At 44.1% G+C, this 27959-nt stretch overlaps 1 protein-coding gene across 1 annotated transcript in view; it reads left to right on the top strand.

The window, feature by feature from the left end:
• The window catches only part of LOC128703252 (protein Star), a 170835-nt gene that overhangs the window by 119392 nt on the left and 23484 nt on the right, over window positions 1–27959 (top strand). The window contains exons 3-4 of the mRNA XM_070084345.1: window positions 966–1147; window positions 14157–14351. Coding sequence (XP_069940446.1) covers window positions 966–1147; window positions 14157–14351 — 377 coding nt within the window. The remainder of the gene's footprint in view (window positions 1–965; window positions 1148–14156; window positions 14352–27959) is intronic.

Here is a 27959-nt window from a genome sequence, read left to right as displayed (position 1 = left end):
TGGTCATACGACCCACACAAACGACAAGTGCATCGCTGCCCCGCATATGTCACAAACACATGCGTTCTAAATTCTTCCACCACCACATATGAAGGTATAGGATGTCGGAGCATCATCTTCACCGAGTACTTACCCTCAGGTATCCCCATATATGGACCAGCTGACCACCTTCCTGCAGTGACCATGTGTATTGTCCCGTATTTACTCATGGCGAACCGTATGTCAGATGCATCCGCCTCAAATGGTACATTCCTGATCTTCACCCAAGTGTAATAGCTTGATACATCATGCATCGTCACCGTCACAGCATGATTCACAGGTATGGCCACTTCCTGGAACTTATTCACCACAGCCTCGTACACACTCGCCGAGCTGAATTTTACAAATATTCTCTTCATACCATTCAATGCGAGTCCACAAATCTCCTCATTAGCTATGCCGTATGTTTCTCTGATTATTGCTGGTAGAAGACGGCCCCGTTACAGCTCCACTGGTTAATTCAATACAAACTGTATTGATACGACGCTGGCTAGCCTGCGCCATGTTGTGAAAATATTACTGCACCCAGTCAACACCAGGGGGCAGCAGCAGCACACGTCCTCTCTACTCAAGAGTTGAGAGACGAATTTTGGTAATTGTATACTATAACAAACACTATCACCCACTATCATTCTACACCCACCACCACGCTACGCTTGTTATAATACTTCACTCACCCTATAACCATAACCACCCCCTGCTACTCTACACTCACCACCAACCTACTCCCACCTTAACCTTATAACCAACACCACCAAGCCCCACCCCGTCACTCTGCAAGAGCCCACGACAAAGTTTCACTCAGCCCACCTTCCTTCACTATTCAACCCCCTACAATGATGATCTACCTATACCCACCACCATCACCACCCACACACTGCACAACCCACTGTTTATCACATATCTTTGTCAATTTTATTCTGCAGTGTGCTTGTCAAAGTTCCTGGAAGGTCCTCCACTCTTCAACGACGAGGCGATGGCTGCCTACCTGAGGAAGAACTATTTCTTGCCTCCCGCTGCCTCCGATTACAATCTTTCCGGCAATGACGGTGCCTCCACATTCTCGGCTTCTCTCTTGCAGTTCGTCACAGACTATTTCAAGAACAAGGTTGGATTATTATTGTCAAAATGAAATACGTTGGTTGGTTTGTTATTGGGGTTTAAAGCCTATTGGCTGCATGAGAGTCATTAAGGCTGCACTGTCACCTGTTCATCAGCAGACAAGAATGTTTTAATCCCTAAAATAGGGATTAGAGCAAACTTTCAGGATATTCTGTATATGCTAAGAGAAATACATCTTTCAGGGTATATATCCTCTGAGATATGTTAAATATTATAACTAATATGGTCTAAGTCACATATGGTTCCAGCAAGTTTCTTCAGTGTTCATTTAACGAACCTAACCACAGAAAATTTTCTGATACTTCATATGAAACAGAATATTTTTCATACATGATTTAATAAAATCTGTCACCCTATTCCTGGAGACTTTAGTAGTGCGATCATTTTTTTTTTTTGGGGTTAAATAGTCTGTTATTAGTTCGGTTGCTATAAACTTTTCAGCCATCAACATTGTAATTACCTCCTCTTGAGAATGACCATTTACTTCCAACAACACTGTAGTTACCTATTTATGGAAGAGGGTAAGGTACCTAGGGATTGGCAGAGAATATGCATAGTTTCTTACTATAAAGGCAAAGGGGACAAAAGAGAATGCAAAAAATATAGTCTATTGAGAATTCCTGGTAAAGTGTATGGTAGAGTTATTATTGAAAGAATTAAGAGCAAGACGGAAAGTAGGATAGCAGATGAACAAGGAGGCTTTAGGACAGGTAGGGGGTGTATAGATCAAGTGTTTACAGTGAAACATATAGGTGAACAGTATTTAGATAAGGGTAAAGAGGTTTTTGTGGCATTTATGGATTTGGAACCTCTTCAAGGGGGGCTCCTTGGCGTGGTGAAGAGGCTCTTGGTCTGAGGAATTAGCCCTGTTGGTCTTCTTCCTCAGACCGAACCTAATTACCCCCCATTCTCCCCTCCCCTATCCCATCCTCCCCATCCTCCCCTTTTTCCATTCCTCCTCCTCCTCCTCACCCCTCCCTTTTGCCCTTCCTCTTTTTGGCCTTTGGGATTTCTCCCACAGGCACGCTAGTTCCTAGGTAGGGGAAAGGACACCGGGGTCCATCCCATTCCGTTGAGGTTCTTGGTGGTGGCGTAGTTTGCCGTGGAATCTGGATTGCCTGGGGATGTCCTGATCCCTCTCCGGTATCCCGGAGTAGCTTTGGGTGTCTTTCAGGCGACGGGTGTATCTCTGGAAGCCACCTTTCGGATTCCGGGGGTGGTGGCCGAAGGAGGTATGCTTTGTGGCGGATATCCGGCCGCCCTCTCTTTTGTCCACCGAGGTAGCTCGGCAGATGTGAGGTTGCTATCCTGGATTGCTGGTTTACTGGCATGAAGGGTAGGGTATGGCACGGGTTCCATGCTGCATCTGCGCTACTAGCGGTGTTGAGGTCCTCTTGGGCACGGAGGGAGATTTCCGGCCCTTTCATTCCTCCTGGGAACTATTCCTCCCCACTCCCCCCTTTTTTTATTCTTTTTTTTATTTTTATTTTCTTTTCTTCTTTCTTTTTTTTTCTTAAAAACAAAAAGCAAAGGAGCAACCTAACCATGGCAGCCCTAGTCCATGAACCCACTACCCCCAGGCCCCTTCTTGATACCGCACCCCATTCTGACCCTGCCTTGTGTTTAGACCACTCTTCGGACACTCCTGATACCCCTGTACCTCTTGCTGGTGCTGTTTCCTCACCCACTTCAGGAACCGGGGCTTCGACTGACTCCTTCGATTTGTCTGAACTCCACTCTCCTTTGACTATGCTTCCGGCTTCTCCCTCTATGGTACAGCAATTTTCGAATCGCCCGCCCATTTCACGCCAGACCAACTCCGGTCCTACTCCTAAACGCCAACGTCAATCTCCTGATGATGTTCCTTCGTTACCTTCCCATTCTACTCGGAAAAGACCGACACGTCAAGCACTCCCTCTCCACGCTCAGTTTTGGACCACACAATGGACTAAATTCTTTACTTTAAGACCGACTTCTTCTTCTTCCTACCTTTCTGACCATAGTATTGGCAAAGCGCTCCTGTGTCATGTTGGTAGAGATATTTCATTTCATGCTCTCAAGAGCGGTATGCGCATCATCACTGTCCAGAATGCTACCCAAGCTCATGATCTTTCTCTCCTTTCGAATATCGATACTATTCCTATCACTATTGAAAAACATCTTTCTCTCAATTCTTGTAGTGGTACTGTCATTCTGCCCCATACCATAGTCCAACAGAATTTCCAGTCATGTGGCAATGACATTTTTGAACAGCTGGAACTCCAAGATCTCCCAATCCTCAAAGTAGACACTTATGTCCTTCCTGCCCGGGGGTGGAGACGTTACCCTTGCAATGTGGCTCGTTTAACTTTTGACAGCCGAGAACTCCCGTCCTCTGTATATGTCGCGGGACATCGGTTACAAGTTCGAAAGGTGATACCTACACTGCAACAATGTAGAAATTGCTGGCGTTTTGGTCACCCAGTGAAATATTGCAGGTCTATGGCCGAATGCCCAGTCTGTGGTGCCGACGACCATTCTAATACATCTTGCAGTCAACCTCCATCTTGCCTTAATTGTAATGAAGCTCACCCTTCATACTCCCACCGTTGCCAGGTCTACTTAAATGAACGTGAAATCTGTTGCCTCAAAGAGGCAGGTCTCCCTTATGCTATGGCAGGGAGACTACCCCGTGTTTCTTATTCTCGTGTTTCCAAACATCCCCCCACTTCTGGGGTCCCATCTTCTGCAGCCTCCTCTGTTGTTACCCCTCCCATAGCCACTACAGCATCTAATCCGTTTGCTGTCCTTGGCTCTGACGTCCCGACTACAACTCAGTCTGTTCTCACATCTTCGCGTCCTTCCTCACAAGCCCCAGTATCGACAAGACCTCGTACGACACCTAATACCAATCGCCCCTCTACTCAGAAGTCCAAAAAATCCACATTGCTCAAATCTTCTTTGCCCCTTCCTTCCCTTCTTCCACCTCCACACTTTACCTTTCCAGTCTCTGTACCTAGTTCTACCCCTCTCTCTAGCTCTATTACAAGTGTGGAGATTCACCCTCCTCCTCGTACTATGCCTTCCACCCCCGTCCCCTCCCAAGTTTCTCCCTCTTCTGCCACCTCCCAGGTTTCTGCCTCTTCTGTCCCCCCCCCCACACTTCATCTCCAGTCCCTTACACTCTTCCCTCCCCCTCTACTTTGGTACAGTCCATTACTGTCCCAATCTTTACTCACCCTCCTCCTTCTATCTCCAATATGGTCTCCCATACATCTTTGAATTCAGAAACACTTGAAACCATTTCAGAATATATTGCAGAGACTAAACCTTCAATGGACACTGATTCACTTCCTGTTCCTTCTCTTCCCTCTCCTCCATCTTCACAACCCCATTCTTCGCAACGCTCCGTTCCTTCGCTACTTGAACGTCTTCCAATGCCACCACACGTTGACTTTTCTAACCCCTCTAGTCCATAGGTGCCTTTACCTACAGATTCCTGATTTTTTCTTCATCGCCAATCATGGCCTATTTACAGTGGAATATCCGCGGCCTCAGGGGTAATCAGGGTGAGCTTCAGATGTTGCTTTCCAGGTTTTCCCCTGTTGGTGCTTGCTTACAAGAACCAAAATTACACTCGGCTGTTTTCCAACCTATCTCAGGCTATAATTTATTGTATTCTTCGGATCCTTTCTCAGATGGGACCTTTAATGAAAGTGCCCTTCTTCTACGCAATGATATTCCATACTGTCAACTATTTGTCCATACCTCGCTGCATTACACTGCAGTCCGTATCCACTTGAATAAGTGGTGTACAATATGTTCTTTATATCTCTCTCCTTCTCGAGCATTTTCTATCCCAGACTTTGCCTTTCTTGTTTCATCCTTACCACCACCACTTCTGTTACTTGGTGATTTTAATGCCCACCATTTCCTCTGGGGGGGGTCTCATTGTGACTCACGTGGTATCCAGTTGGAGGCTTTTCTCGCCTCTCACCCCCTCCATGTTTTAAATACGGGTACTCCCACCCATTTTGATCCTCGTACTCATACTCTCTCTTGCATCGATCTCTCAGTCTGCTCTTCCTCCACTGCACTAGACTTCACCTGGTCTGTTCTACCAGACTTACATGACAGCGATCATTTTCTGATCATTCTTACTTCTCCTTCCTATTCACCACCTTTCCGTAGCCCTCGCTGGCAATTTGATCGGGCAAATTGGGATCTTTGCTCACACCTCACTGCTTTTAGTGAGGTTCCTTCTTCATCCTCCTACACATCTTCTCGACGTCAGTTTATACCGCAGCTTCTCATTCTATACCCCAAACCTCAGGCAGGCATTCTCAGAAGTGCGTGCCTTGGCGGTCTCCTGCTTGTGCTCGTGCAGTACGTTTGAAACGTGCTGCATGGGGCAGGTACCAGTACAATAGAACCGCTGAGAGACTTCTTGATTTTAAGCAGAAGCGTGCGATCGCTCGCCGTGTCATCCGTGAAGCTAAATGCACTTGTTGGCGAGACTATGTTTCCACCATCACCTCTGCTTCTTCTATGAGTGCAGTCTGGAAAAAAGTGAGGAAATTGAGTGGTAAATACTCTCCTGACCCGGCTCCTGTTCTACGGGTCGCTGGTGTTGATGTAGCAAACCCTCTCGACGTTGCCATTGAACTTGGCACACATCTGGTCCGTATTTCCCGAGGGCTCCATCTATGCCCCTCGTTTCTTTCCTCAAAGTCTGCCAGAGAGTTAGTACCCTTGGACTTTTCTTCTCTCAGAGAAGAACAGTATAATGTGCCTTTTACACTTCAAGAACTGGAGGCAACGCTCTCAGCTTGCCGATCATCGGCAGCTGGGCCTGACGACATTCATATTCGTATGTTACAACATTTACATCGGCCAGCCCTTGTAGTCCTCTTACACCTCTTCAATCTTATTTGGGCACAAGGAGTTCTTCCCCAGCTGTGGAAATCTGCCATTGTTCTCCCTTTCCGCAAACCGGGTACTACAGGACATGATGCCTCCCACTATCGCCCCATTGCTCTTACTAGTGCAGTTTGCAAAGTGATGGAACGTCTCGTAAATCGACGTTTAATGTGGTATTTAGAGACACACAACAGTCTCTCCGCTAGTCAATATGGCTTTCGTAAGGGTCGTTCTACCATAGACCCCTTACTATGCTTGGATACGTATGTTCGTAATGCCTTTGCGAATAATCACTCAGTTATTGCCATATTTTTTAACCTTGAGAAGGCATATGACACAACTTGGAGGTATAATATTTTGGCCCAGGCCCATTCCTTAGGCCTCCGAGGCAATCTACCATCCTTCCTTAAGAACTTTTTAACTGATAGACACTTCCGTGTCAATAATGTTCTTTCCCTGGACTTCGTCCAAGCTGAAGGTGTCCCTCAGGGATGTGTTCTAAGCACAACACTGTTTCTCCTTGCTATAAAAGATTTGGCCTCTGTTCTTCCACCCAATATTTGGTCATCACTCTATGTTGATGACTTCTCCATTGCTTGTGCAGGCGCTGACTGTCATCTTATTGCAGTTTCTCTCCAGCATGCGGTCGACCGTGTTTCCACTTGGGCCACCACGCATGGGTTTAAATTTTCAAGTACCAAAACTCACCAAATTACTTTCACTAGACGCTCTGTTATCTCCGATCATCCTTTGTATCTCTATGGCTCCCGTATCCCCGAACGTGATACAGTCAGGTTTCTAGGCCTTCTCTTTGACCGTCTGTTATCCTGGAAACCTCACATTACCTCTCTGAAGGCAACTTGTCACAGCCGGCTAATCCTTCTTAAAACCCTTGCTCATCTTTCCTGGGGAGCTGATCGTCGAACTCTGCTTCGCCTACATTCAGCCCTCGTTTTATTGAAACTCGATTATGGTGACCAGATTTATTCCGCGGCCTCTCCTGCTACTCTCTCTAGCCTTAACTCTATCCATCACCAAGGATTACATTTGTGCCTTGGTGCTTTTCGCTCTTCCCCTGTTGAGAGCCTCTACACAGAAGCGAATGTTCCATCCTTGTCTGATCGCCGTCATGCCCATTGCCTTCGCTACTATGTACGCTCTCACGATCTACACAATCCTTCCATTTATAGAATGGTCACCGATATTAGTAGACATTCTTCATTCGTTCGCCGCCCCTGTTTGCTCCGTCCCTTTTCTCTTCGCCTACATTCACTCTTGTCTTCCCTTCAGTTACCACCTTTATATGTTCATGTAGCATCTCACTTTTCCCTACCCCCCTGGGAAGTTCCAGCTGTTCGGGTCTGCTCTTTCTCACTCCCTTGCTCGAAAGCTCAACTGCCTACGGTGGCTTCCCGCTCTCTTTTTCTTGATCACTTCCACTCCCATTCTCATGCCACCGCTGTGTACACAGATGGCTCTAAGTCTTCAGACGGCGTCGGATTCACAGCAGTGTTTCCGGATAGCGTCGTGCAGGGACATTTACTATCTTCAGCTAGCATTTTTACTGCTGAACTGTATGCCATTCTTACAGCACTTATTCGTATCGCATCTATGCCTGTGTCATCATTTGTAGTAGTCTCAGACTCCCTTAGTGCTCTACAGGCTATACAAAAATTTGATACATCTCATCCCCTAGTTCTCCGTATCCAACTTTGGCTACGCCGTATCTCTACCAAACATAAAGATATTGTTTTTTGTTGGGTCCCTGGTCATGTCGACGTACAGGGCAATGAACAGGCAGACACTGCTGCGCGGTCAGCAGTACATGACCTACCAATTTCATATCGAGGTGTTCCATTTCTGGACTATTTTGCTGCAATAGCTACCCACCTTCGCACCCGTTGGCAACAACGTTGGTCAACTCTGCTCGGTAACAAACTTCATTCTATTAAACCGAGCATAGGTTATTGGCCGTCTTCTTGTCATCAGTGCCGGGGTTGGGAGACCACACTCTCCCGCCTTCGCATTGGTCACACTCGTCTTACTCATGGGTATCTCATGGAGAGGCACCCTGTTCCTCTCTGTGAGCAGTGTCAAGTTCCAGTATCGATTAGCCACATTCTGTTAGACTGCCCTCTCTATCAACGAGCATGCAGAATTTACCTCTAACGTCGTCTTCGTTCTACTACTCTCTCTTTACCTTCCCTTCTTGCTGATGGACCCTCCTTTAATCCTGACTCCCTCATTGACTTCTCGACAACGACTGATTTACTCCACAAACTCTGATGATACTTTTTGCACTCCCCTCAGCCCTTTCTAGTTCAGTCTCTTGCTGCCCTTTACCCTTTCACCATCCACTACCCTGCTGTTATCCATAACCTATTACTCATCCATCTCCCTTTTGCCACCTGATGCCCTCACTTCCTTCCTGCCCTGCAGCTCTGTATAGTCCTTGTGGCTTAGTGCTTCTTTTTGATTATAATAATAATATGGATTTGGAAAAGGCAGATGACAGGGTGGACAGGGGGGCAATGTGACAGATGTTGCAAGTGCATGGTATAGGAGGTAGGTTATTGAATGCAGTGAAAAGTGTTTACGAGGTTAATGAGGCTCAGGCTAGAGTATGTAGGAGAGAGGGAGATTATTTCTCATTAAAAGTAGGCCTTAGACAAGGATGTGTAATGTCACCATGGTTGTTCAATATATTTATAGATGGAGTTGTAAGAGAAGTGAATGCTCGGGTGATGGCAAGAATATGGGGTTAAAAGATTAAGAATCTAACGCAAAGTGGGAGTTGTCACAGTTGCTCTTTGCTGGTGACACGGTGCTTCTGGGAGATTCTGAAGAGAATTTGCAGAGGTTGGTGGATGAGTTTGGTAGGATATGTAAAAGAAGAAAATTAAAAGTGAATATATTAAAGAGTAAGGTGATGAGAATAACAAAATAATAGGTAACGAAATAGTTGATATCAGATTGGAGGGAAAGAGTATGGAGGAAGTGAATGTATTCAGATATTTGGGAGTGGCCGCGTCAGCAGATGGGTCTATGAAAGATGAGGTGAATCATAGAATTGATGAGGGGATTAAGGTGAATGGTGCACTTGGGAGTCTGTGGAGACAAAGCTCGTTGTACATGGAAGCAAAGAGGGGAATGTATAAGAGTATAGATATACCAACGTTCTTATATGGGTGTGAAGCATGGGTGGTGAATGTTGCAAAAAGGAGAAGGCTGGAGACAGTGGAGATGTCATGTCTGAGGGAAATGTGTGGTGTGAATATAATGCAGAGAATTCGTAGTTTGGAAATTAGGAGGAGGTGCAGGATTACCAAAAACTATTATCCAGAGGGCCGAGGAGTGGTTGTTGAGGTGGTTCGGACATGTAGAGAGGATGGAGCAAAATAGATTGACTTCGATAGTGCATAAATCTGTAGTGGAGGGTAGGTGGGGTAGAGGTAGGCCATGGAAAGGTTGGAGGGAGGAGGTGAAGGAGGTTTTCGTGTGAGAGGGCTTGGACTTTCAGCAAGGAAGTGTGAGCGTGTTAGGAGCGAATGCAAGAAATGGATTTTAGGACCTGACGTGCTGTTGGAGTGTGAGCAAGGTAACACTTATGAAGGGATTCAGGGAAACCGACAGGCCGGACTTGATTCCTGGAGATGGAAAGTAGAGTGCCGGCACTCTGCAGTAGGGGTGTTAATTAATGTTGCAGTTTTATAACTGTGTAATCGTGCATCTGGCAAGACAGTAATGGAGTGAATGGTGGTGAAAGTTTTACTTTTGCGGGCCACCCTGCCTTGGTGGGAGACGGCCGATGTGTTAATAAAAAATAACACTTTAGTTACCTTCTCATGGGGACTATCATATACTTGCAGCACCGCTGTGGTTACCTTCTCTTAGGGTCTACCATTGACTTCTAACAACACGAGTTATCTCTACACTGCGGACTACGATCTTGAATATCATGTTACATACACATCTAGTAGATTTAGCTTATTTTTGAAATTAATCATTACTAACAAAATGAACAAACAACAAAAGGACGAAAATGTGTCAAGTTATTATGTAAAACTGATAAGATAAGATTTCGTTCGGATTTTTAATCCCTCCGGGATTACCCAGGATAACCCAAGAAAGTCAGTGCGTCATCGAGGACTGTCTAACTTATTTCCATTGGGGTCCTTAATCTTGTCCCCCAGGATGCGACCCACACCAGTCGACTAACACCCAGGTACCTATTTGCTGCTAGGTGAACAGGACAACAGGTGTAAGGAAACGTGTCGAAATGTTTCCACCCGCCGGGAATCGAACCCAGGCCCTCCGTGTGTGAAGCGGGAGCTTTAGCCGCCAGGCCACCGGGCCACCGGTTAGTAAGACGTGGCTAGTAGTTTGTTGAGCACCTGGGCACGAATGTTAATGCTGCCAGGGCACGAATGTTAATGCTGCCAGGGCACGAATGTTAATGCTGCCAGGGCACGAATATTAATGCTGCCAGGGCACGAATGTTAATGCTGCCAGGGCACGAATGGTAATGCTGCCAGGGCACGAATATTAATGCTGCCAGGGCACGAATGTTAATGCTGCCAGGGCACGAATGTTAATGCTGCCAGGGCACGAATATTAATGCTGCCAGGGCACGAATGTTAATGCTGCCAGGGCACGAATGTTAATGCTGCCAGGGTACGAATGTTAATGCTGCCAGGGCACGAATGTTAATGCTGCCAGGGCACAAATATTAATGCTGTCATGGCATGAATGTTAATGCTGCCAGGGCACGAATGTTAATGCTGCCTGGGCATGAATGTTAATGCTGCCAGGGCACAAATATTAATGCTGTCATGGCATGAATGTTAATGCTGCCAGGACATGAATGTTAATGCTGCCAGGGCGTGAATGTTAATACTGCCAGGGCATGAATATTATTAGTGCAAGAGAATAGCTGTGAGCATGCCAGGGTATAGCTGTGAGCATGCCAGAATATGACTGTGAGCATGCCAGAGTATGGCTGTGGGCATGCAAGGGCAAGGGTGTGGGCATGCCAGGGTATGACTGTGAGCATGCAAGGGTATGGCTGTGAGCATTCCAGAGTATGGCTGTGGGCATGTCAGGGTATGACTATTAGCATGCAAGGGTATGGCTGTGAGCATTCCAGAGTATGGCTGTGGGCATGTCAGGGTATGGCTGTGGGCATGTCAGGGTATGAGTGTGAGCATGCCAGAGTATGGCTGTGGGCATGTTAGAGTATGAGTGTAAGAATTCCTGCTCATGACTGATTATGCTAGGACATGACTGAGCATGCCAGAGCATGAATGAGTATACCAGAGCATGACTAAGCATGCCAGAGCATGATTGGGTATGTTAGTGCATGACTGTCTATGCCAGAACATAGCTGAATATGCCAGGACATGCCTGAGAATGCCAGGGCATGACTGAATATGCCAAGGAATGACTGACTATGTCAGGGCATGACAAGAGTATGTCAGAGCATGATTGAATATGCCTGCACATGACTGAGTATGATAAGGCATGACTGAATATGCCAGCACATGACTATGTTGGGACATAACTGAATATGCCAGTGTATGACTATGCCAGGGTATGGCTGAATATGCCAGGGCATGACCTTTAATATGCCAAGGCATGACCGTTAATATGCCAAGGTATGATTATATGCCAGATCATAACTGAGTATTCCAGGGAATGGCCGTTAAATACGCCAGATCATGACTGAGCATACTCTCAGTAGTACCAGTTACCAGTGACCAGTTACCAGTAGTGTCAATAGTAATGACTCGTACACCGACCGTTACTGATCCTCTGCTCCTGCGTGAATCACTGACTGTTATTCACTGTTACAACTGACCTGGCATAATTTGGCCTGGTGGCCTGGGGTGGCCTGGTGGCTAAAGCTCCCGCTTCACACACGGAGGGCCCGGGTTCGATTCCCGGCGGGTGGAAACATTTCGACACGTTTCCTTACACCTGTTGTCCTGTTCACCTAGCAGCAAATAGGTACCTGGGTGTTAGTCGACTGGTGTGGGTCGCATCCTGGGGGACAAGATTAAGGACCCCAATGGAAATAAGTTAGACAGTCCTCGATGACGCACTGACTTTCTTGGGTTATCCTGGGTGGCTAACCCTCCGGGGTTAAAAATCCGAACGAAATCTTATCTTATCTTATCTCTCTCACCCTCTGAGGCGCTGGGGAGTCAGTTGATGTAGAGACGTTAGACAGGCGGCGGGTCAGGCTTGGTGCTCCCCATATATTCCATCCAATATACGTATTTAACAGCCTACGTGAGTGTTTCTTACCCAATCCACGTTTCGAACCCCCACATGGCAATACAAGGGCATGACTATGAGCATGCCAGGGCATGACTGAGCATGCCAGGGCATGGCTAGCATGCCAGGGTATGACTGAGCATGTTATGGTATGAGTGATTATGCCCGGGCATGAGAGAGTATGCCAGGGCAAGACAGAGTATGCCATGGCATGACTACATCAGTGCATTACTGAGTATGTCAGAGCATGACTGAATATGGTAGGGCATGACAGAGTATGCCAGGTGATGTCTGAGTATGTTAGAGCATGAGTGATTATGCCAGGCATGATTGAATATGCCAGGGCATGACTATGTTAAGGCATGACTGAATATGCCAGGACATATGCGAATACGTCAGGACATGATTGAATATGCCAGGGCATGACCGTCAACATGCTAGAATATGATTAGACGCCAGGTCATAATTGAGTATGCCAGGGCATGGCTGAATATGCCAGAGAATGACCGTTAATATGTCAAAGCATGAACGTTAATGTGCCAGGGTGTGATTATATGCCAGATCATGACGGAGAATGACTGAACATGCCAGGGCATGACTGAGCATGCCAAGGCGTGACCGAATATGCCACCACATACTGAGTATGCCAGGGCATGACTGAGTATGCCAGGACATGACTGAGTATGCCAGGGCATGGCTGAATATGCCAGCACATGACTAAGTACAGGGAATGGCCGTCAACATGCTAGTTATGATTATATGCCAGGTCATAACTGAGTATGCCAGGGTATGACTGAATATACTGGGGCATGACCATTAATATGCCAGGGTATGATTATATGCTAGATCATAACGGAGCATGACTGATCATGCCAGGGCATGACTCAGCATGCCAGGGTATGACTAGCATGCCAGGGCATGACTGAGTATGTTAAGGCATGAGTGATTATGGCAGGGCTTGAGAGAATATGCCAGAACATGACAGAGTATGCCTTGCACGATTATGTCAGTGCATGACTATGTTAGAGCATGAGTGATTAAGCCAGAGCATGAGTGAGTATGCCAGGGCATGACTGATTATGTTAAGGCATGACTAAATATGTCTGGACATGACTGAGTATGCCAGGGCTTGACTGAATATGCTAGGGCATGACAGATTATGCCAGGGCATGACTGAACATGTCGGCACAAGACTGAGTATGCCAGATCATGACTGAGTATGCCACGGCATGACTGAGTATGCCGAGGCATAGCTGAATATGCCAAGGCATGACCGTTAATATGCCAGGGTATTATTATATGTCAGATCATGACTGAGCATGCCAGGGCATGACTGCATGTCAGGGCATGACTGTGAGAATGTTGGGTATGACTGAGCATGCCAGGGCATGACAGTGAGCATGCAGGGCGTGGCTGTGAGCATACCAGGGCATTACTGTGAGCATGCAGTTCATGAATGAACATGTCAGGGCATAACTGAGCATGTCAGGGCATAATTGAGCATGCCATGGCATAACTGAGCATGCCATGGCATAACTGAGCATGCCTTGGCATAACTGAGCATGTCAGGGCACGCAATGGTGATGGTTCTTCGTAATGGCTCAAGTAGAATGTGTTGTTAGTGTCTCAAAGTGCACAAAGACTTAACTATTCTTCTTCACTCGAAATCGAACCTGTGTCCCATCAGTTGTGAGAACAACACTAGTGCTGGGCTATATTACAGCAAAATCTTTTATCAGTTGTACCATATTTACATGATTATTTCCACAGTTGTTCTGATATTATAAACATGGACAGTGTCCCTTGTATTGTGGTAACAGCGAGGGGGAGTGTTTGTGGACATCGGTGCGGGAGACGGTGAGTACCACTCACTGACGCTGCCCCTGGAGAAGAACCTGGGCTGGACGGGTCTTCTGGTGGAACCCAACCCTCGCCTCTACAAGAAACTCCTGAAGAAGGGTCGCAGAGCACAGGTGACCAAAGCCTGTGTTTCCCCCTACTCTTATCCAGCCATGGTGAGTAGCGAGTAACTTTCTCTTATGTAAAGTAAAGGGACACAAGTGCAACTAATGTGACATTTATTGTGGCAACGTTTCGCTCTCCAGGAGCTTTATCAAGCCATTACAAACAATACATGGACACAGAGGGTATATAAAGGCTCAGAGTGAGGTGAATACTAGTGAGGTACCATTTCGATGTTCACTAGTGGTAGTAGTAGTAGTAGTAGTAGTGGTAGTGACAAAAGTAATACAATGTGGTAGAGCAATTAATTCGTACATGAGTAAAAGGATATAAAAGCTATTACTTGGGTAACATAAAAATAGGTTGGACAAATATAAACTGGAATGAGGCAGCTTTTTTCAGTGTTCACTCTCTGTGCTTTGTGTAGTATAACAGGAGAGACTATGTGATGGCAGGGTTTACTGTTTTCAGGAGGATTCTTGCTAAGACTTCGGAGATGGTGAAGCTGCCGTTGTTTTGTTTAATTGTATTCGAAACAGCGATCAGTGCTGATTCGAGGCACTTGCGTATGCGGAAATTAGTTTCTTTGATCACTAATTGGGCGTCTCTGAATTTCATGAGATGACTGGTGGAATTTCGGTGTTGTACACAGGCGTTGTTCAGGTTATCGTTCCTACATGCGTAAATGTGTTCATTGAGGCGGGTGTCGAGGTTTCTGGCTGTTTCACCTACGTAAATCTTGTCACAGCCTCCACAGGGTATAGTGTAAACTCCTGCATTGACTGGTTCGTGGTGCTTGGATTTTGTCCTGGTTATATCCTTTATTGAAGTGCTAGAAGCGATGGCGACTCTGGTGTTAGCTTGTGAAAGTGCTTTTGAGACGTTCAGTGCATCTACATACGAAAATGTTGTGCTAATGGGAGATTTCAACTATAGACAGATTGACTGGAGCAATTTGACAGGAAATTTAGAGTCAGGTGACTTTCTTGATACGATCCAGGATTGTTTTTTAAAACAGTTTGTGACAGAGCCAACTAGGGGAAATAACCTCCTTGACTTGGTTCTTGCCAGTAGGGAAACACTAATTAATAATCTTGAGGTTAATGATGAGCTTGGGGAAAGTGATCACAAATCACTCAGTTTTAATATATCATGGAATTCCCCTAATAATGGCAATCAAGTCTCTGTCCCTGACTTCCACTTGGCTGATTTCATAGGACTGAAAAATTACTTAGGTGGGCTGAACTGGAATGACCTGACTAAGGGTCAGGTAGGTGGTGATGGTTGCCAATATGATGCTTTCCAGGGCATACTTCTAGCTGCTCAGTCAAATTATGTTCCAAATAGGGAAATCAGATCAAACAAAAATGATCCTAAATGGATGAACAATAGATTAAAATATCTAATTGGTCCAAAGAGAGGCATATATAAGCAATTCAAAAGAGGAGAGGGGCAATTAAGAAATCGATATATTCAGTTAAAGAGAGAAATAAAAAAAGGAATTAGAAAAGCAAAAAGAGATTATGAGGTTAAAGTTGCAAGAGATTCGAAGACTAACCCAAAAGGATTCTTTCAGGTATACAGAAGTAAGATCAGGGACAAGATAGGCCCACTCAAAAGTTCCTCGGGTCAGCTCACTGACAGTGATAAGGAAATGTGTAGAAGTTTTAACACATACTTCCTCTCAGTTTTTACACAGGAGGATACCAGCGATATTCCAGAAATGATCAATTATGTGGAACAGGACGATAATAAACTGTGCACGATTAGGGTCACAAGTGACATGGTCCTTAGGCAAATAGATAAATTAAAACCTAACAAATCCCCAGGCCCTGATGAACTGTATGCAAGGGTTCTAAAGGAATGTAAAGAGGAGCTTAGCAAACCTTTGGCTAATCGTTTCAACATATCACTACAAACTGGCATTGTGCCAGATAAGTGGAAAATGGCAAATGTGATACCTATTTTCAAAGCAGGTGACAGGTCCTTAGCTTCGAACTATAGACCAATAAGCCCAACCTCCATAGTGGGAAAATTTATGAAATCAATAATTGCCGAGGCAGTTCGTAGCCACCTTGAGAAGCATAAATTAATCAACGAATCTCAGCATGGTTTTACAAAGGGGCGTTCCTGCCTTACGAATTTATTAACTTTTTTCACTAAGGTATTTGAGGAGGTTGATCATGGTAATGAATATGATATTGTGTATATGGACTTCAGTAAGGCTTTTGACAGGGTCCCACATCAGAGACTATTGAGGAAAATTAAGGCACATGGAATAGGAGAAATTTTTTTCCTGGATAGAGGCATGGTTGACAAATAGGCAGCAGAGAGTTTGCATAAATGGGGAGAAATCAGAGTGGGGAAGTGTCACGAGCGGTGTTCCACAGGGGTCAGTGTTGGGCCCCCTGCTGTTCACAATATACATAAACGACATAGATGAGGGCATAAAGAGCGACATCAGCAAGTTTGCCGATGACATCAAAATAGGCCGTCGAATTCATTCTGAAGAGGACATTAGAGCACTCCAGGAAGATTTGAGTAGACTGATGCAGTGGTCGGAGAGGTGGGAGATGCAGTTTAATATAGACAAATGCAAAGTTGTAAATGTTGGACAGGACAATAACCATGCCACATATAAACTAAATAATGTAGATCTTAATATTACGGATTGAGAAAAAGATTTAGGAGTTCTGGTTAGCAGTAATCTGAAACCAAGACAACAGTGCATAAGTGTTCGCAATAAAGCTAATAGAATCCTTGGCTTCATATCAAGAAGCATAAATAATAGGAGTCCTCAGGTTGTTCTTCAACTCTATACATCCTTGGTTAGGCCTTTTTTAATTTATGCTGCACAGTTTTGGTCACCGTATTACAGAATGGATATAAATGCTCTGGAAAATGTACAAAGGAGGATGACAAAGTTGATCCCATGTATCAGAAACCTTCCCTATGAGGACAGACTAAGAGCCCTGAATCTGCACTCTCTAGAAAGACGTAGAATTAGGGGGGATATGATTGAGGTGTATAAATGGAAGACAGGAATAAATAAAGGGGATGTAAATATTGTGCTGAAAATATCTAGCCTAGACAGGACTCGCAGCAATGGTTTTAAGTTAGAAAAATTCAGATTCAGGAAGGATATAGGAAAGTACTGGTTTGGTAATAGAGTTGTGGATGAGTGGAACAAACTCCCAAGTACACTCATAGAGGCCAGAACATTGTGTAGCTTTAAAAATAGGTTGGATAAATACTTGAGTGGGTGTGGGTGGGTGAGTTGGACCTGATTAGCGTGTGCTACCAGGACGGTTGCCGTGTTCCTCCCTTAAGTCAGGGTGACCTGACCTGACTAGGTTGGGTGCATTGGCTTAAGCCGGTAGGAGACTTGGACCTGCCTCGCATGGGCCAGTAGGCCTGCTGCAGTGTTCCTTCGTTCTTATGTTCTTATTGCGGCTGGGTTAACTCCGGCTTTTTTTCCTACAACTCAGACGTTCCTCTCCAGAGTTATTCTTCTTCTGTCTCCACTTCCCCCTCACTTCTAGTGAGTCTTACCTGTGAGTCTTCACTTATTACTACAAATAACTTTCAAGTCAGATAAACAAGAGCCACAGACGATGATTGGGTAAGGCTGCGTTAGACTGGGTAAGAGCCACAAAAAGCTACTATTCACCACAGATGAGTAAGATTGAGCAAGAGCCACAGGGATTTGCTATTCACCATCGATGGGTAAAGGCCAGAGAGAGAGAGAGAGAGAGAGAGAGAGAGAGAGAGAGAGAGAGAGAGAGAGAGAGAGAGGAGCACTATTCATCATGACTGGGTAGAGTTGGATGAGGTTGAGTAAGAGAAAGTTGTAATAAAGTTGGTAGAATTACCGACAATATGTAAAGTAAAGGGACACAAGTGCAACTAATGTGACATTTATTGTGGCAACGTTTCGCTCTCCAGGAGCTTTATCAAGCCATTACAAACAATACATGGACACAGAGTGTATATAAAGGCTCAGAGTGAGGTGAATACTAGTGAGGTACCATTTCGATGTTCACTAGTGGTAGTAGTAGTAGTAGTAGTAGTGGTAGTGACAAAAGTAATACAATGTGGTAGAGCAATTAATTCGTACATGAGTAAAAGGATATAAAAGCTATTACTTGGGTAACATAAAAATAGGTTGGACAAATATAAACTGGAATGAGGCAGCTTTTTTCAGTGTTCACTCTCTGTGCTTTGTGTAGTATAACAGGAGAGACTATGTGATGGCAGGGTTTACTGTTTTCAGGAGGATTCTTGCTAAGACTTCGGAGATGGTGAAGCTGCCGTTGTTTTGTTTAATTGTATTCGAAACAGCGATCAGTGCTGATTCGAGGCACTTGCGTATGCGGAAATTAGTTCTTTGATCACTAATTGGGCGTCTCTGAATTTCATGAGATGACTGGTGGAATTTCGGTGTTGTACACAGGCGTTGTTCAGGTTATCGTTCCTACATGCGTAAATGTGTTCATTGAGGCGGGTGTCGAGGTTTCTGGCTGTTTCACCTACGTAAATCTTGTCACAGCCTCCACAGGGTATAGTGTAAACTCCTGCATTGACTGGTTCGTGGTGCTTGGATTTTGTCCTGGTTATATCCTTTATTGAAGTGCTAGAAGCGATGGCGACTCTGGTGTTAGCTTGTGAAAGTGCTTTTGAGACGTTCAGTGCAACCTGACTGTTGGGAAGAATTATAACTTTGCTGGGAGTGGTGTTGATGCGTGGAGAATTTCAACTGTTTTTCTTTCAATAACAAGCTCTACAAACAAACCTACGGCATGGGAATGGGGTCCCCCATCAGTGCCGTCCTAGCCAACTTATACATGGAACACCTAGAGTCCGAACACTTCGCCAACATCATCCCTTCAAGCGTCACTTGGTTACGTTACGTGGACGATGTCCTCGTAATAACTCCAAAACGTTTTGATGTACAGGATCTTCAGGCAAGGCTGAACGCAGTTGAACCGGCGATCCAGTTTACACTAGAAGAAGAGTCCAATGACAAGCTACCTTTCCTCGACGTCCTCATTCACAAAGTAGACAACAACCTAAGATTTCAAGTTTATCGGAAACCCACCAATAAAAATGATCTCACACACTTCTATTCCAGTCAAGATACCAAGACCAAAAGAGGCATCATCATCGGGTTTTTCCTAAGAGCATACCGAATTTGTAGTCCTGAGTTTCTTGACGAGGAGTGTACATACATTCACCAAACATTCACAGAGTTACATTTTCCTTCTTTTTTCATCAAAGACTGCAAGAAAAGAGCTCTTCAGATCATAAATTCTCCACGCATCAACACCACTCCCAGCAAAGTTATAATTCTTCCCAACAGTCAGGTTGCACTGAACGTCTCAAAAGCACTTTCACAAGCTAACACCAGAGTCGCCATCGCTTCTAGCACTTCAATAAAGGATATAACCAGGACAAAATCCAAGCACCACGAACCAGTCAATGCAGGAGTTTACACTATACCCTGTGGAGGCTGTGACAAGATTTACGTAGGTGAAACAGCCAGAAACCTCGACACCCGCCTCAATGAACACATTTACGCATGTAGGAACGATAACCTGAACAACGCCTGTGTACAACACCGAAATTCCACCAGTCATCTCATGAAATTCAGAGACGCCCAATTAGTGATCAAAGAAACTAATTTCCGCATACGCAAGTGCCTCGAATCAGCACTGATCGCTGTTTCGAATACAATTAAACAAAACAACGGCAGCTTCACCATCTCCGAAGTCTTAGCAAGAATCCTCCTGAAAACAGTAAACCCTGCCATCACATAGTCTCTCCTGTTATACTACACAAAGCACAGAGAGTGAACACTGAAAAAAGCTGCCTCATTCCAGTTTATATTTGTCCAACCTATTTTTATGTTACCCAAGTAATAGCTTTTATATCCTTTTACTCATGTACGAATTAATTGCTCTACCACATTGTATTACTTTTGTCACTACCACTACTACTACTACTACTACTACCACTAGTGAACATCGAAATGGTACCTCACTAGTATTCACCTCACTCTGAGCCTTTATATACCCTCTGTGTCCATGTATTGTTTGTAATGGCTTGATAAAGCTCCTGGAGAGCGAAACGTTGCCACAATAAATGTCACATTAGTTGCACTTGTGTCCCTTTACTTTACATATTGTCGGTAATTCTACCAACTTTATTACAACTTTCTCTTACTCAACCTCATCCAACTCTACCCAGTCATGATGAATAGTGCTCCTCTCTCTCTCTCTCTCTCTCTCTCTCTCTCTCTCTCTCTCTCTCTCTCTCTCTCTCTCTCTCTCTGGCCTTTACCCATCGATGGTGAATAGCAAATCCCTGTGGCTCTTGCTCAATCTTACTCATCTGTGGTGAATAGTAGCTTTTTGTGGCTCTTACCCAGTCTAACGCAGCCTTACCCAATCATCGTCTGTGGCTCTTGTTTATCTGACTTGAAAGTTATTTGTAGTAATAAGTGAAGACTCACAGGTAAGACTCACTAGAAGTGAGGGGGAAGTGGAGACAGAAGAAGAATAACTCTGGAGAGGAACGTCTGAGTTGTAGGAAAAAAAGCCGGAGTTAACCCAGCCGCAATAAGAACATAAGAACGAAGGAACACTGCAGCAGGCCTACTGGCCCATGCGAGGCAGGTCCAAGTCTCCTACCGGCTTAAGCCAATGCACCCAACCTAGTCAGGTCAGGTCACCCTGACTTAAGGGAGGAACACGGCAACCGTCCTGGTAGCACACGCTAATCAGGTCCAACTCACCCACCCACACCCACTCAAGTATTTATCCAACCTATTTTTAAAGCTACACAATGTTCTGGCCTCTATGAGTGTACTTGGGAGTTTGTTCCACTCATCCACAACTCTATTACCAAACCAGTACTTTCCTATATCCTTCCTGAATCTGAATTTTTCTAACTTAAAACCATTGCTGCGAGTCCTGTCTAGGCTAGATATTTTCAGCACAATATTTACATCCCCTTTATTTATTCCTGTCTTCCATTTATACACCTCAATCATATCCCCCCTAATTCTACGTCTTTCTAGAGAGTGCAGATTCAGGGCTCTTAGTCTGTCCTCATAGGGAAGGTTTCTGATACATGGGATCAACTTTGTCATCCTCCTTTGTACATTTTCCAGAGCATTTATATCCATTCTGTAATACGGTGACCAAAACTGTGCAGCATAATCTAAATAAGGCCTAACCAAGGATGTATAGAGTTGAAGAACAACCTGAGGACTCCTATTATTTATGCTTCTTGATATGAAGCCAAGGATTCTATTAGCTTTATTGCGAACACTTATGCACTGTTGTCTTGGTTTCAGATTACTGCTAACCAGAACTCCTAAATCTTTTTCTCAATCCGTAATATTAAGATCTACATTATTTAGTTTATATGTGGCATGGTTATTGTCCTGTCCAACATTTACAACTTTGCATTTGTCTATATTAAACTGCATCTCCCACCTCTCCGACCACTGCATCAGTCTACTCAAATCTTCCTGGAGTGCTCTAATGTCCTCTTCAGAATGAATTCGACGGCCTATTTTGATGTCATCGGCAAACTTGCTGATGTCGCTCTTTATGCCCTCATCTATGTCGTTTATGTATATTGTGAACAGCAGGGGGCCCAACACTGACCCCTGTGGAACACCGCTCGTGACACTTCCCCACTCTGATTTCTCCCCATTTATGCAAACTCTCTGCTGCCTATTTGTCAACCATGCCTCTATCCAGGAAAAAAATTTCTCCTATTCCATGTGCCTTAATTTTCCTCAATAGTCTCTGATGTGGGACCCTGTCAAAAGCCTTACTGAAGTCCATATACACAATATCATATTCATTACCATGATCAACCTCCTCAAATACCTTAGTGAAAAAAGTTAATAAATTCGTAAGGCAGGAACGCCCCTTTGTAAAACCATGCTGAGATTCGTTGATTAATTTATGCTTCTCAAGGTGGCTACGAACTGCCTCGGCAATTATTGATTTCATAAATTTTCCCACTATGGAGGTTGGGCTTATTGGTCTATAGTTCGAAGCTAAGGACCTGTCACCTGCTTTGAAAATAGGTATCACATTTGCCATTTTCCACTTATCTGGCACAATGCCAGTTTGTAGTGATATGTTGAAACGATTAGCCAAAGGTTTGCTAAGCTCCTCTTTACATTCCTTTAGAACCCTTGCATACAGTTCATCAGGGCCTGGGGATTTGTTAGGTTTTAATTTATCTATTTGCCTAAGGACCATGTCACTTGTGACCCTAACCGTGCACAGTTTATTATCGTCCTGTTCCACATAATTGATCATTTCTGGAATATCGCTGGTATCCTCCTGTGTAAAAACTGAGAGGAAGTATGTGTTAAAACTTCTACACATTTCCTTATCACTGTCAGTGAGCTGAACCGAGGAACTTTTGAGTGGGCCTATCTTGTCCCTGATCTTACTTCTGTATACCTGAAAGAATCCTTTTGGGTTAGTCTTCGAATCTCTTGCAACTTTAACCTCATAATCTCTTTTTGCTTTTCTAATTCCTTTTTTTATTTCTCTCTTTAACTGAATATATCGATTTCTTAATTGCCCCTCTCCTCTTTTGAATTGCTTATATATGCCTCTCTTTTGACCAATTAGATATTTTAATCTATTGTTCATCCATTTAGGATCATTTTTGTTTGATCTGATTTCCCTATTTGGAACATAATTTGACTGAGCAGCTAGAAGTATGCCCTGGAAAGCATCATATTGGCAACCATCACCACCTACCTGACCCTTAGTCAGGTCATTCCAGTTCAGCCCACCTAAGTAATTTTTCAGTCCTATGAAATCAGCCAAGTGGAAGTCAGGGACAGAGACTTGATTGCCATTATTAGGGGAATTCCATGATATATTAAAACTGAGTGATTTGTGATCACTTTCCCCAAGCTCATCATTAACCTCAAGATTATTAATTAGTGTTTCCCTACTGGCAAGAACCAAGTCAAGGAGGTTATTTCCCCTAGTTGGCTCTGTCACAAACTGTTTTAAAAAACAATCCTGGATCGTATCAAGAAAGTCACCTGACTCTAAATTTCCTGTCAAATTGCTCCAGTCAATCTGTCTATAGTTGAAATCTCCCATTAGCACAACATTTTCGTATGTAGATGCCTTACGAATTTCGTCCCATAGAAGTTTACTGCACTCCCTATCAAGATTTGGGGCCCTGTAAATCACACCCAAAATTAGTTTTTCTCGGCCCTCAAGAAGCTGTAACCAAACAGATTCAGTTGCTGACGCTTCTAATTTAATATTTTGTCTAACACAACAATTTAAATTGTCTCTGACTTACATCGCTACTCCACCACCTTTCCTGTTGACCTTGTCAGTGTGGAATAATTTATAGCCTTGTATGTGACATTCAGAGGGCATCTCTCTATCTTTCAGATTGAGCCAGGTCTCTGTTATAGCAATAATATCTATGTTTCCTGCACTTGCAATTAATCTTAGCTCATCTATCTTATTTCTTACACTCCTGCTATTAGTATAGTAAACCTTAAAGGGAGCTAGTCCCTTGCTGCCCTCTGCTGTCCCCCTTTGTTTGCTGACCTGATCTATTGTTTTTATTTATAACTTCATGCTGAATGCCTTTTATACATTTACTGTTTCCAACCCTAGTGTTGCAACCTGCTTGTTTCCCACACTCACCCATACCTCTATCTTCCATCAGTTTAAAATCATAGGCATTTCACCAATGGCCTTCTCAATCGAGTCTGCAAGTGCTACCACCCCTGCCCCAGAGAGATGTACCCCATCCCTTGCATACATATCATGTTTGCCATAAAAGTTGTTCCAGTTGTCAATGAATGGGATTGCAAGTTCCTTGCAGTATCTGTCTAGCCAGTAATTTACACCAATTGCCCTAGACAACCATTCATTTCCTACTCCCCTTCTAGGCAAGATGCTACATATGATTGGGATCCCTCCCTTAGACTTAATGAAATCTAAGGCTGGCCTGTACTTATCTAGCAGCTCTTCTCTCCTACCCTTCCCAATATCATTTCCACCAGCACTGAGACAGATAATGGGCTTATTCCCATTACCTGACATGATATTATCCAGCCTGTTGACTATGTCCCCAACACCAAGCTCCAGGGAAGCACACTCTATCTCTCATCTTCTTATTCCTATTACAGTGTAGTAATAAGAGTAATAAGGATTATTAGAAAAAGTACGTCTGGTGTTTTGGGTTATTAATTATTAGTAGCAATCATATTATTATTATTATTGCTATTGTTGTTGTTGTTGCTGTTGTTGTTGTTATAGTATATCGTTAATTTTGAGTGTGTAACTAGAGACAAAATAAATGCTTTTATTTACTTTTTTATTATCACACTGGCCGATTCCCACCAAGGCAGGGTGGCCCGAAAATGAAAAACTTTCACCATCATTCACTCCATCACTGTCTTGCCAGAAGGGTGCTTTACACTACAGTTTTTAAACTGCAACATTAACACCCCTCCTTCAGAGTGCAGGCACTGTACTTCCCATCTCCAGGACTCAAGTCCGGCCTGCCGGTTTCCCTGAATCCCTTCATAAATGTTACTTTGCTCACACTCCAACAGCACGTCAAGTATTAAAAACCATTTGTCTCCATTTACTCCTATCAAACACGCTCACGCATTCCCGCTGGAAGTCCAGGCAACTCGCACACAAAACCTCCTTTATCCCCTCCCTCCAACCTTTCCTAGGCCGATCCCTACACCGCCTTCCTTCCACTACAGACTGATACACTCTTGAAGTCATTCTGTTTCGCTCCATTCTCTCCACATGTCCGAACCACCTCAACAACCCTTCCTCAGCCCTCTGGACAACAGTTTTGGTAATCCCACACCTCCTCCTGACTTCCAAACTAAGAATTCTCTGCATTATATTCACACCACACATTGCCCTCAGACATGACATCTCCACTGCCTCCAGCCTTCTCCTCGCTGCAACATTCATCACCCATGCTTCACACCCATATAAGAGCGTTGGTAAAACTATACTCTCATACATTCCCCTCTTTGCCTCCAAGGACAAAGTTCTTTGTCTCCACAGACTCCTAAGTGCACCACTCACCCTTTTCCCCTCATCAATTCTATGATTCGCCTCATCTTTCATAGACCCATCCGCTGACACGTCCACTCCCAAATATCTGAATACATTCACCTCCTCTATACTCTCTCCCTCCAATCTGATATCCAATCTTTCATCACCTAATCTTTTTGTTATCCTCATAACCTTACTCTTTCCTGTATTCACTTTTAATTTTCATCTTTTACATACACTATCAAATTCATCCACCAACCTCTGCAACTTCTCTTCAGAATCTCCCAAGAGCACAGTGTCATCAGCAAAGAGTAACTGTGACAACTCCCATCTTCATCTTTTAACTCTATCTTTTAACTCCACGCCTCTTGCCAAGACCCTCGCATTTACTTCTCTTACAACCCCATCTATAAATATATTAAACAACCACGGTGACATCACACATCCCTGTCTAATGCCTACTTTTAATGTGAAATAATCTCCCTCTTTCCTACATACTCTAACTTGAGCCTCACTATCCTCGTAAAAACTCTTCACTGCTTTCAGTAACCTACCTCCTATACCATACACTTGCAACATCTGCCACATTGCTCCCCTATCCACCCTGTCATATGCCTTTTCCAAATCCATAAATGTCACACAAACCTCTTTAGCCTTATCTAAATACTGTTCACAAATAACCCGCACATAAAAGAGAGAAGCTTACGACGACGTTTCGGTCCGACTTGGACCATTGACAAAGTCACACTAACCAGAGGTGGAGTAGGACGGCTATATATAGGCAGGCAGAGGTGATGGTAGTAGTAGTAGTAGTAGTAGTAGTAGTACAAGAATGGTATATAATACCGACAAGATGAAATTAAGACACATTGTCGGTATTACCTGGAGTTTACCTGGAGAGAGTTTCGGGGGTCAACGCCCCCGCGGCCCGGTCTGTGACCAGGCCTCCTGGTGGATCAGCGCCTGATCAACCAGGCTGTTGCTGCTGGCTGCACGCAAACCAACGTATGAGCCACAGCCCGGCTGATCAGGAACTGACTTTAGGTGCTTGTCCAGTGCCAGCTTGAAGACTGCCAGGGGTCTGTTGGTAATCCCAATTATGTGTGCTGGGAGGCAGTTGAACAGTCTCGGGCCCCTGACACTTATTGTATGGTCTCTTAACGTGCTAGTGACACCCCTGCTTTTCATTGGGGGGATGGTGCATCGTCTGCCAAGTCTTTTGCTTTCGTAGTGAGTGATTTTCGTGTGCAAGTTCGGTACTAGTCCCTCTAGGATTTTCCAGGTGTATATAATCATGTATCTCTCCCTCCTGCGTTCCAGGGAATACAGGTTTAGAAACCTCAAGCGCTCCCAGTAATTGAGGAGTTTTATCTCCGTTATGCGCACCGTGAAAGTTCTCTGTACATTTTCTAGGTCGGCAATTTCACCTGCCTTGAAAGGTGCTGTTAGAGTGCAGCAATATTCCAGCCTAGATAGAACAAGTGACCTGAAGAGTGTCATCATGGGCTTGGCCTCCATTCTTGTACTACTACTACTACTACTACCATCACCTCTGCCTGCCTATATATAGCCGTCCTACTCCACCTCTGGTTAGTGTGATTTTGTCAATGGTCCAAGTCGGACCGAAACGTCGTCGTAAGCTTCTCTCTTTTATGTGCGGGTTATTTGTGTATCGTTCCAGTCACGGTATTGTGCATTTTTTGTTATTTAAATACTGTTCACTTATATGTTTCACTGTTGGTTTAGAAAGACACGTAAGCAAACACTATGACATATTTATTAGAAAACGTTTCGGTCCTGGGACCTTGATCACTTCTAACATCACTTCTAACATGTTAGAAGTGATCAAGGTCCCAGGACCGAAACGTTTTCTAATAAATATGTCATAGTGTTTGCTTACGTGTCTTTCTAAACCAACTTGTCGGTATTTATTACCAAGGTTTATACCATGTTTCACTGTAAACACCTGGTCCACACACCCCCTACCTTTCCTAAATTTCCTAAAGGGAGAGCTCAGGTGTTACATATCGACTTTTTTATTTTTCAACCGATTACGTTCATTTTTGGTGTACTATTAGAAGCTTATATCGAGTATTCTGTGCTGAAGTTTCAATCATATCGGCCAAAAAGAAAATGAAATATGCAAAATTTACGAAAAATTGCATTTTGCAGCGGAGTCCTACTCAGTGGTACTTGGAAAAGTGGTTTTGACACTTGCTGCTGATAGAACACCTCTAATTCCATCACTGTAAGTGTACCAATTCTAAAATAAACCTTATCTTCATGCTAAAAAAAAAAATAAGTTTCATAACTTTTTTGACATATTGGAAGATGTCGGTCTTGTTGCCCACATAAATCTAAAAATATTTGGGATAGTTCAGAAAGGTACACTTTACCTTGTAAAGCAATCATTCTCTTATGTTCGTTGTGAAAATCAAGTCAATTCAATCATAAATAAAGATGGATTGCCCCTAAATAGGTAAATAAGTTACTTTCGAGATATAGGCCGAAGCGCGCGGCACCCCAGGTGCCCGGGAAATAATTTTTTTCCCCGAAAAATTCGCT

Source organism: Cherax quadricarinatus, chromosome 12, assembly GCF_038502225.1.
Source record: "Cherax quadricarinatus isolate ZL_2023a chromosome 12, ASM3850222v1, whole genome shotgun sequence".
NCBI lineage: Eukaryota > Metazoa > Arthropoda > Malacostraca > Decapoda > Parastacidae > Cherax > Cherax quadricarinatus.
This window is presented reverse-complemented; position numbering and strand designations above follow the sequence as displayed.